Raw genomic sequence first — 13,365 nt, 5'->3', positions numbered from 1 at the left:
CTTGGCACACAACTAAATGCCCCAGAAATACAAAACTTGACAACACAACACAAAAGCCTTTCCTCCCGGTTGTAACAACACAACCACACCAAAAAACCACAATCCGGACCCACAAAACTCACAACAACGCATCGTGACTATAACAACACAACTAAACGCCCCAGAAATACAAAATTTGACAAAACAATGAAAAAGCCTTGCCTCCCAGTTGTAACAACACAATCACAGCACAAAACCACAATCCAGACCCACAAAATTCACAACAACGCATCATGACTATAACAACACAACTAAACGCCCCAGAAATATGAAACTTGGCAAAACAATGCAAAAGCCTTGCCTCCCGGTTGTAACAACACAATCACACCACAAAACACAATCTGGATCCACAAAACTCATAACAATGCATTGTGACTATAACACCACAACTAAACGCCCCAGAAATACGAAACTTGGCACACAACTAAATGCCCCAGAAATACAAAACTTGACAACACAATGCAAAAGCCTTGCCTCCCGGTTGTAACAACACAACCAAACCACAAAACCACAATCTGGACCCACAAAACTCACAACAACGCATCGTGACTATAACAACACAACTAAACGCTCCAGAAATATAAAATTTGACAACACTCATCTATCCACCCACTCACCCACTAATAATAAACACCTACACAGGCAAGAATCAGACATGCACTGAGTCTACAAGGCCATTCAGTGCTCATCCACCTCCCCAATCCCTACATTCACACTTGGCCTCCAAAAAAACAATTACAATAATAACAATGACAATAACAACAACAATAAGAATCAACACCATCACAGGCAAGAAACAGCCAGGCACTGAGGCTGAGAGGCCAGTCAGTGCTACACTGGGCCTCCAAAAAACAATACAGTAGCATCTAACTTATCCAACCTTCATGACCACAACAACAACAATAATAATAAACACCTACACAGGCAAAAAAGACGATTGTACCACAATAAAAATATAAACCGCACTCAGCAGAATCAGACATTACAACTAACAACAAACCAAAGACAACAGGGATCTCAAGCAATTATCGATCAACACAAAAATTGAACAAGGTAACACACTTCAAATACTACTACTAATGTGAGTATAAAGAAGGTGGAGGTCACAGCATAAATACAACCTAATGTAGACTGACCAACACCACCAGACTAAGCCACAGCAACGCGTGGCCGGGCACAGCTAGTGTGTGTGTATGTATGTATGTATGTATGTATGTATGTGTGTGTATATATATATATGTATGTATATATATATATATATATATATATATATATATATATATATATATATATATTCACATTCTCAAGCCATAGATGGTTGATTGTGTGGACACACAGGTTCACAACTGCATAACCTATGCACATTTACCCCGAAATCAACCCTCTTTTGAGTTCAACTGAAACTATGTCATAACACTACAAGGCTCTACTGGACCTTGATGCTTCTTGGTACTCAGAAAAATCTCAATTCGCCAGTTATACCTTTCCCACCCCAACATTAAGCACTGTTTCCAAATCATTTTGAATAACAGCAGACAGACCACAAAAATGTACATGTTGCTAGCTATATGAAAAATATTTATATCTGTAACTAGTGTTTTAAAACTATAGTGTTTAAGCATACATTATTTTTTGAAATAAATAATATATAAATATGTTATATATTGATAAAATAAGATAGTGTGTTATTTGAATAAAATATTTCTAAGAAATCAGTTTCTTTTGCATATGTATACAAATCCCAGAAAATTCTATTTTAAGTATCTATATGGCTTGTTACTATGGGAAACGCAATATAATACACTAGGAGGAACAGAATAAAACATACAATGGTCCTTGGTATCCACTGGGATTTGTCTCCAGCATCCTGCAGAGATCCCAAAGTCTGTGGATGCTTAAGTCCCATTATATACAATGGCATAGTAAAAGGGTTTCACTTATATAAAATCATAAAGCCAAGGTCTGCTTATTTGAATTTCTTTTTCTAATCTTTCTAAACTGTGATTGGTTATGTCAATGGTTCTCAACCTGTGGGTCCCCAGGTATTTTGGCCTACAACTCCCAGAAATCCCAGCCAGTTTACCAGCTGTAAGGATTTCTGGGAGTTGAAGGCCAAAACATCTGGGGACCCACAGGTTCAGAACCACTGGGTTATATCCTGGGGTAATGCATCTTTTAAAAATACAAAGAAGCTTGGTTTTTAAATAGGCAAATTTACCCTGTAATGTACACCAATAAATTTAAGGATGCTTGCACTCAAGAAGGAACAGTGTTGTGATGTTATGTTAGATACCGTATTTACTTGAGTATAATGCGACATTGATTGTAATGTGCATTGCAAGTCTGAAGATGTGTGTTGCAAAAAAAAAAAAGATTTATTGTCAAATGTAATGTGTGGTTTCCCTTTGTCTGCTGGCTGCTCTGCTGCCAACCTCAGAACAGCTGACAGGGGAGGGGGAGTCGTGCCCCTCCATCAGGCCAAGGCTGAGGAACTTGCCACCCTCAGTCTGATGGTTAGGCTATGGTGGCTCCCCAGTTAAGGTCTCATTCATGAAGCCTTCAAAATTGAGGGGGATGTTCTGAAGGCCACAAGAATGAGGCCAGTTCACCAGCCTCAGCTTGATGGAGAGGCGCAGGCAGGTTTATGTGCGCAGTTTTAGTGCGGCATCAAACCTAATGCATATCTCACTATTGGCTATGTAATTTAGCCAAAATGATGACCATTACATTTGAATAGATATATTTTTCCTTAAGGCAATGCATCTCTTAAAAATACAAAGAAGCATGGGTTTTGTATGCTGCTGAATTCAAGTATGTTAACTTTCAAGCAGAAACAGTGCTGCAGTGATATGTTAAGACAGTACTCTCAGTTGACCAGAACTCAAGAAACTTGAATTCTCAAGCAAGTGGCAAAAAAATCAAAGAAAAAATACATTTTTAAAAAGCTGTTTTTTTTAAATACAGTGAAGCAGTAAAACTGTGTTACATTAAGTGAGTTTTAATTTGCTCTTAATTACTGTATTTCAATCTAGGTAACAGAGTTTATGGCAGTGGTTCTCAACTTGGGGTCCCCAGATGTTTTTGGCCTACAACTCCCAGAAATCCCAGTCAGTCTACTAGCTGTCAGGATTTCTGGGAGTTGAAGGCCAAAACATCTGGGGACCCCAGTTGAGAACCACTGGTTTATAGTATGGTTTTAGCTAGGCCTATTTTAATAGCAACTCTCAAGCAACCAGAAACTATACTTATCTAGCACCTACCAATCCACATGAGTTCTGGTTAATTGCAAGCCTATTGTATAAAATGGTAAAATCAAAGTCTGCTCAGTTGGATTTTTTTCCCCAAAATATTTTTGAGCTATGGTTGGTTGAATCCATGAATGGAGGGTGAAATGTATAACTTTAGTTCCTGAGGCAATGCATTTTTAAAAAATACAAAGACGTCTGTTGTTGCTTTTTTAAATGACAAATTTGCCCTATATAAATGTACGACACTGAATTTAAGGATGTGTGATCTGAAACAGGAAAAACACAGCAGTAGATACAGCAGTCTCTCAGTTAATAGCACCAATGGGAACTGGTAGATGCTGGGCCAATGTTGTTTCTGGTTGCTTATAAGTTACTTTTTAAAATAGGCCAAAATAATTTTTAAAATAGGCCTAATACTATACCCCACACTTTACCAAACTCTGCATTGACTTGGTATCAGTATCAAAATACAGGGGGTTTTTTTTGGTTTTTTTTGTGTCAGGAGCAACCGGAGTTGCTTCTGGAGTGAGAGAATTGGCCGTCTGCAAGGACGTTGCCCAGGGGACACCCGGATGTTTTTTGATGTTTCACCATCCTTGTGGGAGGCTTCTCTCATGTCCCCGCATGGAGCTGGAGCTGATAGAGGGAGCTCATCCACGCTCTCCCCAGGTGGGATTCGAACCTGGCAGCTTTCAGGTCAGCAACCCAACCTTCAAGTCACTTAGTCCACTACGCCATCTGGGGGCTATCAAAATACAGTAAATAAAAGCAAATAAAGACAAACTCAATGTAATATTGCTGCTAAAACCTGATTTCCTTTTAATCTTGATTTAAAATATTGCTGTATTTCTTCAGTTCTAAGACACAGACCCTCATATAAGCATCTTAGAATCAGGGGTGCTTATATACAGGCAGTCCCCAAGTTACGAACAAGATAGGTTGTTTGTTCTTAAGTTGAATTTATGTGTAAATCGGAACAGATAAATTTTTCAAATGTAAGCGCCGTTACCTTCCCGCTGGAGCGGTACCTATTGATCTACTCACATTTGCATATTTTCAAACTGCTAGGTTTGCAGAAGCTGGAGCTAATAGCAGGAGCTCACCCTGCTCCCCAGATTCGAACTGTCAACGTTTCGGTCAGCAAGTTCAGCGGTTTCCTTTTCAAGTATAACTCTTCCATATATGAATATGTATAACATCTGGCAGACAACAGTAAGTGTGTCTTCATAACACAAACAAGAAAGGAATTTTATAGTAGACTGTTTCATCCTACTTCCACAATAATGTAAATATATGCCATACTGGGTATTTTTCAGACATGTGTCCTTGATGCTGTGTGGCACAGACAGTATAAAAAACCAACTCTGCAGTGATTCTTGTACTACCTTTCATAAAATCTTTTTCTAACAAAGGGGATTCCACAATGGAAAAAATATTTATATTCTGTTACTGAACTCTTGTTGTGAACACTCAAGGTGAACTTGTTCATTATAAAGAGAACTGATACGCCCATTGTCATCTAGGGCACGGACTATGAGCTAGATGTCCTAGGCTCAAAACTTTCTTCTGTCATGATCTCAGTCATTGGTTAGCTGCCATCTTATACAAATTTGCATGTGGATAATCTGTCATATCCATACATTTTTTCTTTGTATATGGTGCACATTCGTGACATAGCAAACACTCCCTGAGAACTGTAATTGTAAACAATCATAAACAATTGGAATGGCCTTGGTTTACGATTTTGCATCATGTGATTTTAATGTTTATATTAGGTGTTTTAATTCTATGTCTCATTGTCTAAGTGCTTCTCATGTCTTATGTTTTAATGGTCCTAATGATTTAACTCATATGTGTTTATTTGTTTAGATATGATTATTTGGTTTTTACATGCATGTTTGGCATTGAATTTTGCCATTATTATGTTGCAAACCACTTTGAGTCCCCCCCCCCCCAAGGAATGAGAAAAGTGGTATATAAATACAGTAAATAAATAAATAATCTCCCTTTCAGAATCATAATGAAATGCAGAAACCAAGTCTTCTCCAGGGACCCTCTGCATGCAGCATTTCTCAACCTGTTTGTCAGGATCTCTAGGGGTGTTGTGAGGGGGATGTCAGAGGGGTCCCCAAAGACTAGAAGTCTTTATGTTGGTCATGGAGGTTCTGTGTGGGAGGACTGGCCCAATTCTATCATTGGCGGGGTTCAAGGGGCTCTTTGATTGCAGGTCAGTGGTTCTCAACCTGTGGGTCCCCAGGTGTTTTGGCCTACAACTCCCAGAAATCCCAGCCAGTTTACCAATTGAGGACCCACAAGTTGGGGACCCACAAGTTGAGAACCACTGTAGTAGATGAACTATAAATCCCAGCAACTACAACTCCCAAATGTCAAGGTCTATTTTCCACAAACTCCAGTTTTCAAATTTGGGCATATTGAATATTTGTACCAAGTTTGATCCAGATCCAAAACTCAAAGTGAATGTTCACCAAACCCTTCCAGTATTTTCTGTGGGCATGGGAGTTCTGTGTGCCAAGTTTGGTTCCATTCCATCATTGGTGGAGTTCAGAATGCTTTTACTGTAGGTGAATTATAAATCCCAGCAACTAAAACTCGCAAATGTCAAGGTCTATTTCCCACAAATTTCACCAGTTTTCAAATTTGGGCATATTAAGTATTTATGCCAAGTTTGATCCAGATTCATGATTGTTTCAGTCCACAGTGCTTTCTGGATATAGGTGAACTACAACTCCAAAACTCAGGGTAAATGCCCACCAAACCCTTTATTTCCTAGAAATATGCAAATGTGAGTAGATCAATAGGTACAGCAATATTGATTTAAAATATTGCTGTATTTCTTCAATTCTAAGACATCCCCCCCAATATAGAATGAGGGGTGCTGCTTAAATACTGGCAGTCCCCAAGTTACGAACAAGTTAGGTTCTGTAAGTTCTTAAGTTGAATTTGTGTGTAAGTCGGAAAAGGTACATTTTTCAAATGTAAGGTAAAGGTAAAGGTTTCCCCCGACATTAAGTCCAATTGTGTCCGTTTCTGGGGGTTGGTACTCATCTCCATTTCTAAGCCAAAGAGCCAGCGTTGTCCATAGACACCACCAAGGTCATAGGACTGGGATTACTGCATGGAGTGCCGTCACCTTCCTGCTGGAGCGGTACCTATTGATCTATTCACATTTGCATATTTTCGAATTGGGGGTTGATCATGGGAGTTCTATGTGTCAAGCTTGGTTCATTTCCATTGTTGGTGGAGTTCCAAATGCTCTTTGATTGTAGGTGAACTATAAATCCCAGCAACTACAGCTTCCAAATGACAAAATCATTATTCCACCCGGCGAACCCCATCAGTATTCAAATCTGGGTGTATCGGGTATTTGTGCCAAATTTGGTCCAATGAATGAAAACGCATCCTGCATATCAGATATTTACATGACGATTCATAACAGTAGCACAATTACAGTTATGAAGTAGCAATGAAAATAATCTTATGGTTTGGGGTCACCACAACATGAGGAACTGTTACCATCTGGCAGATAGCATAGGATAATAACAAAAAGGAAAAATAATCTCAGGCCCCTTCCATGCAGCTGTATAAAATCTATATTGAACTGGATTATATAGCAGTGTGGACTCAGGCAATCCAGATCAAAGCAGATATTGTGGATTATCTGCCTTGATGTTCTGGGTTACATGGCTGTGCGGAAGGACCCTGAGCCCCCTTCTACACTGATATACCCAGATTATCAAAGCAGATAAACCATATTATTTGATTTGAACTGGATTGCCTGAAGGCCCTTCCAGGCATTAGGAAGGTTGAGAACCACTGCAGTAAATGAATAAATACTAGAGATGTGCGTGAAAAAATTTCCTTCGTTTCCTTCATGCTATCATTTTGTTTTAACTGTTCCTACGAATGACATTTTCGTAGGAAACGAGAGGTGACATGAAAATAAAAGCTTCAAACTCATTGTGCTTGCTTCGTTTTCCTTTTGTTTGGGCCCCATAACAATAAGCAGGCACTAACAGAGGGCTGCTTTCCCATTACAGCTGACGTGTAGCAATGGGTGTTAATAATAATATAAATATAAATAACGATAGTTACTCCGGTACCCTAAACTGAGTCTGGGAGAGGAGTGCCTCCCAATTACATCTGATGTGTATCAATGGGTCTTGATGATAATATTTATATTAATATTAAGAACAGCAGTTATTCTGACAGCCTAAGCTGAGTCTGGGAGAGGAGTGCCTCCCAATTATATCCGATGTGTATCCATGGGTCTTGATAATAATATTTATATTAATATTAAGAACAGCAGTTATTCTGGAAGCCTAAGCTGAGTCTAGGAGAGCAGTTCCTCCCAATTACAGCCTGATATGTATGGGTATTGATAATGATAATAATAATAATACAGTAGAGTCTTGCTTATCCAACCTTTGCTTATCCAACGTTCTGTATTATCCAACGCAGTATGCCTCCCATCCGGATCCACAGCTGTTTCTCTAGGCAACAACATGCAGCAGGCCAACATGCCCAGCAACAACACAAGTGCAGCCATGCTCCCAAACAAGTGGCAGACTTGTTGTAAAACATGATGTTAATTTGTAAAATCATAACATTTGATGTTTAATAGGCTTTTACTTAATCCCTCCTTATTATCCAACATATCCCTTATCCAACATTCTGCCAGCCCATTTATGTTAGATATGCAAGACTCTATTGTATTAATAACAATAGTACTCTGGGGAATACCCAAACATTGTGGGCTAAAAGGGTTAGGGTTTGGCGATTTTCACCCCTCAAGCCCAAAAACCGAGTGGGGAGAGAGGGGAGTGAGCCTCGGAAGCCCCCACCCCCCCATTGCAGCCAATGGTCTGAAATTTTTTTGTAAGCCAGATGAAAATTTGTGTCGTATAGGCAGCCCATTTTCATTAGCAGGACACAAATACGAAAATGAGACGACACGAATGCAACTACACAAAACGAACAGCAATTCTATACGAATGCACACCACTAATAAATACATAAATAAAGAATCTCCCTTTTGGAATCAGAATGAAATGCAGAAGGCACCTATTGCCCAAGTCTTGCCAAGGTGATGGAGAGAGAGAGAGCAGCCCTTTCTCCAGGGACCCTCTGTGCGGGAAGCCAGCATGACTGGCAAAAAAGGAGAATGGGAGAGAGCCTGCAAGCAGGGCCTGTCAAAGGCCAGGCAGATGGAGAAGGAGGGTGTTTGGGGGCGGGGAGGGGAGGGCTGGGCTGCCTCCCTTGAGGGGCGGGGCCTGCTTTCTCCCTTCCCCAGCCTGGCCTGCCTTGGCTTCCTCTCTCCCAGCCATTTCCTTACCTGGGCGGGCATCAGCAGCTCCCCTTCCTCGGCTTGCCACAACTCCACCACGTTGGGGATCGGGTCGATGGCTGGAAAGGGAGGGAGACAAGACAAAACAAAACATAGCACACGAGGCCCTCGATCCATGCCCAAGGAAAGGGAGTGGGGAGAAGGCAAGCTCGCTGGCTTTTGTGTCCTTCCGCCTCCATATTCGCAATGTGTCCAAAGGGCGCGCTTGGCAACATTGTTCTCCACGAGGGGAAGCGTCCAAGGGGCGGGGGGGGGCTTCCCTTCCTCCGCCCTATACTCTCATGCAGAAAGAAAGCTTCTTTGGGAAAGTGTGGGGCGGAGGAGCGGGCAGCATGTATGCCTTTTGTGTATTCCACTGCAGCACAAAGGCTGAGCGAGGCGGGCTTTCCGCAGCCCCGGCCCCTTCGGAGAGAGAGAGAGGCTTCGCCCGCAAATACAGCGCCCGCATTGCTAACACCCTCTTTCCCCCGCCACGTTGGCCAGGAGTCCCTTGGAAGGAGAACGCGTCCCAATCGCCTCCCTGCCCGCCTCGCCTCACCTTGGCCCTGCGCCTCTCCCGGCCGAAAGCCTGGCAAAAGGACCTGGAAGACGCCGAGGAGGAGGTTGACGGCCGTGGCTGCACGGCAGTAGCCGCCTTGCCCCGCCATGCTGCTCCCGCTGCTGCTGCTCTTGCTCCTCCTGTCTCCGCAGCTCCGGCAGCTGGGGCTCGCTCGGGCGGCGGCAAAGGAGGAGGAGGCGGAGGAGGAGAGGGCCTCCGCCTCCCTGCGCTCTGTGTGCGGCAGAGATAGCGAGGAGGGAGGGAGGAGGAAGGAGGCCGCAGCCCTCCCTGCAAACGCCCCTCCGCCGCCTCTCCTCCTGCCTTGCCCCGCGTGGGCTCCACCCGAGGGAGGCGGAGGGCCCTCCAGGGCTTGTTTCTGCCGCTCAAGAGCACATGGGCCAAAGGGGCTGAGGAGAAGGCCCTTCCACGCAGCCACATCGCCCAGAATATCTAGGCAGAACATCCCATATTACTGGAATGTAAAGCAATGTGGACTCAGGGCTCTTATACAGTCATGTCACCTAAAATATCAAGGCAGGCAACCCCACATGACTGGAATACATGGCAATATGGACTCAGGGCCCTTCCACACAGCCATATCGCCCAGAATATTGAGGCAGGAAATCCCACAGTATCTGCTTTGAACTGGAATATATTTCATTGTGGACTCAGGGCCCTTCTACACAGCCATATCACCCAGAATATTGACGCATGAAATCCCACATTACTGCAGTATATGGCAGTGTGGACTCAGGGTCCTTCCACACAGCCATATCACCTAAAATATCAAGGCACAAAATCCCACATGACTGGAATACATGGCAATATGGACTCGGGGCCCTTCCACACAGCCATATCGCCCAGAATATTGAGGCAGGAAATCCCACAGTATCTGCTTTGAACTGGAATATATTTCAGTGTGGACTCAGGGCCCTTCTACACAGCCATATCACCCAGAATATTGACGCATGAAATCCCACATTACTGGAATATATGGCAGTGTGGACTCAGGGTCCTTCCACACAGCCATACCACCCAGAATATCAAGGCAGAATATCTCACATTATTGGAATATATATCAGTGTGGACTTAGGGCCCTTCCACACAGCCATATCACCCAGGATATTGAGAGAGAAACTCACACAGTATCTGCTTTGAATGCAGTTATATAGCAGTGTGGATTCAAGGCCCTTCTCCACAGCCATACCACCCAGAATATCAAGGGAGAAAATCTCACAGTATCTTCTTTGAACTGGAATATTCATCAGTGTGGACTCAGGGCCCTTCCACGCAGCCGTATCACACATAATATCGGGGCACAAAATCCCACATTACTGGGATGTATTTCAGTGTGGATTTAGGGCCCTTCCACATACCATATCACCCAGAATATTGAGGCACAAAATCCCACATTACTAGAATATATGGCAGTGCGGACTTGTCTTGAAGTGCCTTGAGTCTATGCAGCCATATAATCCAATTCAAATAAAATAATCTGGATTTTACATGGCAGTGTAGGGGCCCTTCCACACTGCCCCTATATCCCAGGATCTGGTCCCAAGTTATCAGTTTATCCCAGGTTATCTGGCAGTGGGAACTCATATATTCTAGTTTAAAGCATATTATTTATTTATTTATTTATAATATTTCTATCCCGCCCTTCTCACCCGAAGGGACTCAGGGCGGCGTACAATTGGCAACAATTCAATGCTGACACAAACAGCATATAAAATCTATTACAAATAGTTAAATACAGTATAAAATATAAAACATATGGTTAAAATCCGTTCATCCAATATCCTCGTGCTTTATCCATACATCAGTCTGGGCCGTCTTTGTCGTTTTTTCGTTAAAAGCCTGAGCACATAGCCATGTTTTTAAGGCTTTTCTAAAACTCAAAAGGGTTGGGGCTTGCCGTATATCTTTGGGGAGGGATCTGGGATCCGATCCTGAGATAAAGGCTCTAGACAGCCTGAGAGATAGCTTTTATCCTAGAGCTGTGACTATATTGAACTCTGAGGTTTCACACTGATGTGACATTAGGGGTCGTCCAGTAGCGATTAGAATGTGGAAGGATGGGCACTCTGTTTTGTAATTTGTACATGTATAATGTGATTGGGGGTGGCATTTAATTTAGTTGTACAATGTACAATGACAAGGTTATTCTTCTTAACTGAAGTATGAGAGTCTCCTCAACACATTGGCCCCATCTTCACCAAACCCTATAATGCTGTTTTAAACCTGTATTGAAGACATGATGGCACAGGAAATCCTGGAACCACTTTAGGCCCACAGCAATATAACCCAGAATATCCAGGCAGATAATCCACACTATCTGCTTTGAACTGGACTATCTGAGTCCACACTACCAGATAATCCAGTTCAATGTGGATTTTATGCAGCTGTGTGGAAAGAGAATTTGAGGCCCCAGTGGCACAACCACACAGCACCGAAGCGTATTAGGGGCTTTCTTTTGTATGCTTTTGTGGGAGTTTTGTCATCCGGCCACTGCCATAGTATGAAGCTAGCTTCGAAATGTGTTGAATGCTCGATGTAGATGGGGCCAAAATGAGCTGGTGACTTACCAATCTACAGCTCTTAGGATTCCAGAACCATGGCAGTTAAAAGTGGTGCATTCATTCTATAGTGTAGATCTACTCTGGACAAGGTGCTTGGAGAGGCGAGGGCTACCACATGCATCCTAGACCCCTGCCCATTCTGGCTGGTGAGAGAAGCCAGAGGGGGATTGGCCGAGTGGGTGAAGGTGGTGATGAATGCCTCCCTTCGGGAAGGCATTGTTCCAGCGAGTTTGGCGGTTTGGCGGTTTGGCTGTGATCAAACCGCTGTTGAAGAAGCCATCACTAAATCCCACTCAATTGGACAGCTATCGGCCTATTTCCAATCTCCCCTTTTTGGGCAAGGTCCTGGGATGTGTGGTGGCTGCACAACTCCAGGCATTCTTGGATGACACTGATTTTCTAGATCCGGCACAGTCTGGCTTCAGGCCGGAGCATGGTACCGAGACAGTCTTGGTCGCCTTGGTAGATGGTCTACGCCGGGAACTGGACTGGGGGAGTGTGTTCCTGCTGGTTCTGCTGGACATCACAGCGGCCTTCGATACCGTTGACCATGGTATCCTTCTGGGACGTCTTGCTGGGATGAGTCTCAGAGGTACTGTTTTGCAGTGGCTCCAGTTCTTCCTGGAGGCTCATTCCCAGATGGTGTCACTGGGGGACATCTGCTCGGCCCTTCAACCTTTGATTTGTGGGGTCTCGCAGGGTTCAGTATTATCCCCCATGTTGTTTAACATCTACATGAAGCTGCTGGGAGAGATCATTTGGAGTTTCAGGGTGCAGTGTCATCTGCACGCAGATGATGTCCAACTCTGTCACTCCTTCCCACCTGTCACTAAGGAGACTGTCCTGGTCCTGAACCGGTGTCTGGCCGCTGTGTTGGACTGGATGAGGGCGAACAAATTGAAACTGAATCCAGACAAGACAGAGGTCCTCCTGGTCAGTCGTAAGGCTGAACAGGGAATAGGGTTACAGCCTGTGTTGGATGGGGTCGTACTCCCCCTGAAGACGCAGGTTCGCAGTCTGGGTGTTCTCCTGGACTCATCGCTGAACCTGAAGCCCAGGTATCGGCGGTGGCCAGGGGAGCATTTGCACAACTGAGACTTGTGCACCAGCTGCACCCGTTCCTTGGGAGGTCTGACTTGGCCACGGTGGTCCATGCTCTGGTTACATCCCGTTTGGACTACTGCAACGCGCTCTACTTGAGGCTGCCTTTGAAGACAGCCCGGAAGCTCCAATTACAGCCCGGAAGCTCCAATTAACGGGCAGCAGCCAGATTAATAACTGGGGCAGCTTACAGGGAGCGTACTACCCCCCTGCTAAGCCAGCTCACTGGCTGCCGATATGTTACCGGGCCCAATTTAAAGTTCTGGTTTTGACCTACAAAGCCCTAAACGTTTCTGGTCCAACTTACCTGTCCGAACGCATCTCCTCCTATGAGCCTATAAAAACCTTAAGATCATCCGGGGAGGCCCTGCTCTCGATCCCACCTGCCTCACAAGCGCGGCTGGTGGGGACGAGAGACAGGGCCTTCTCGGTGGTGGCTCCTCAGCTGTGGAACTCCCTCCCCAGTGACATCCGGCAGGCTCCATCCCTTCTGAG

The 13,365-nt window shown here is 44.0% G+C and overlaps 1 protein-coding gene across 6 annotated transcripts in view; it reads right to left on the bottom strand.

Annotated features, from left to right (window-relative positions):
* tmem131l (transmembrane 131 like) overlaps positions 1-9,613 on the bottom strand; it is a 92,726-nt gene extending 83,113 nt beyond the window's left edge. For 4 of the 6 annotated variants that reach the window (XM_008111951.3, XM_008111952.3, XM_008111953.3 and 1 more), the window contains exons 1-2: positions 9,191-9,437; positions 8,641-8,711 (exon numbers count right to left, since the gene is read on the bottom strand). In XM_008111951.3, the coding sequence (XP_008110158.1) occupies positions 8,641-8,711; positions 9,191-9,299 (180 nt within the window). In that variant the 5' untranslated portion in view covers positions 9,300-9,437. Of the gene's footprint in view, positions 1-8,640; positions 8,712-9,190 lie in introns of all 6 variants that reach the window. The other 2 variants (XM_016994084.2, XM_062981092.1) reach the window with 1 other exon arrangement.
* Between the last annotated feature and the right edge of the window lie 3,752 nt (positions 9,614-13,365).

Source organism: Anolis carolinensis, chromosome 5 (assembly GCF_035594765.1).
Source record: "Anolis carolinensis isolate JA03-04 chromosome 5, rAnoCar3.1.pri, whole genome shotgun sequence".
NCBI lineage: Eukaryota > Metazoa > Chordata > Lepidosauria > Squamata > Dactyloidae > Anolis > Anolis carolinensis.
This window is presented reverse-complemented; position numbering and strand designations above follow the sequence as displayed.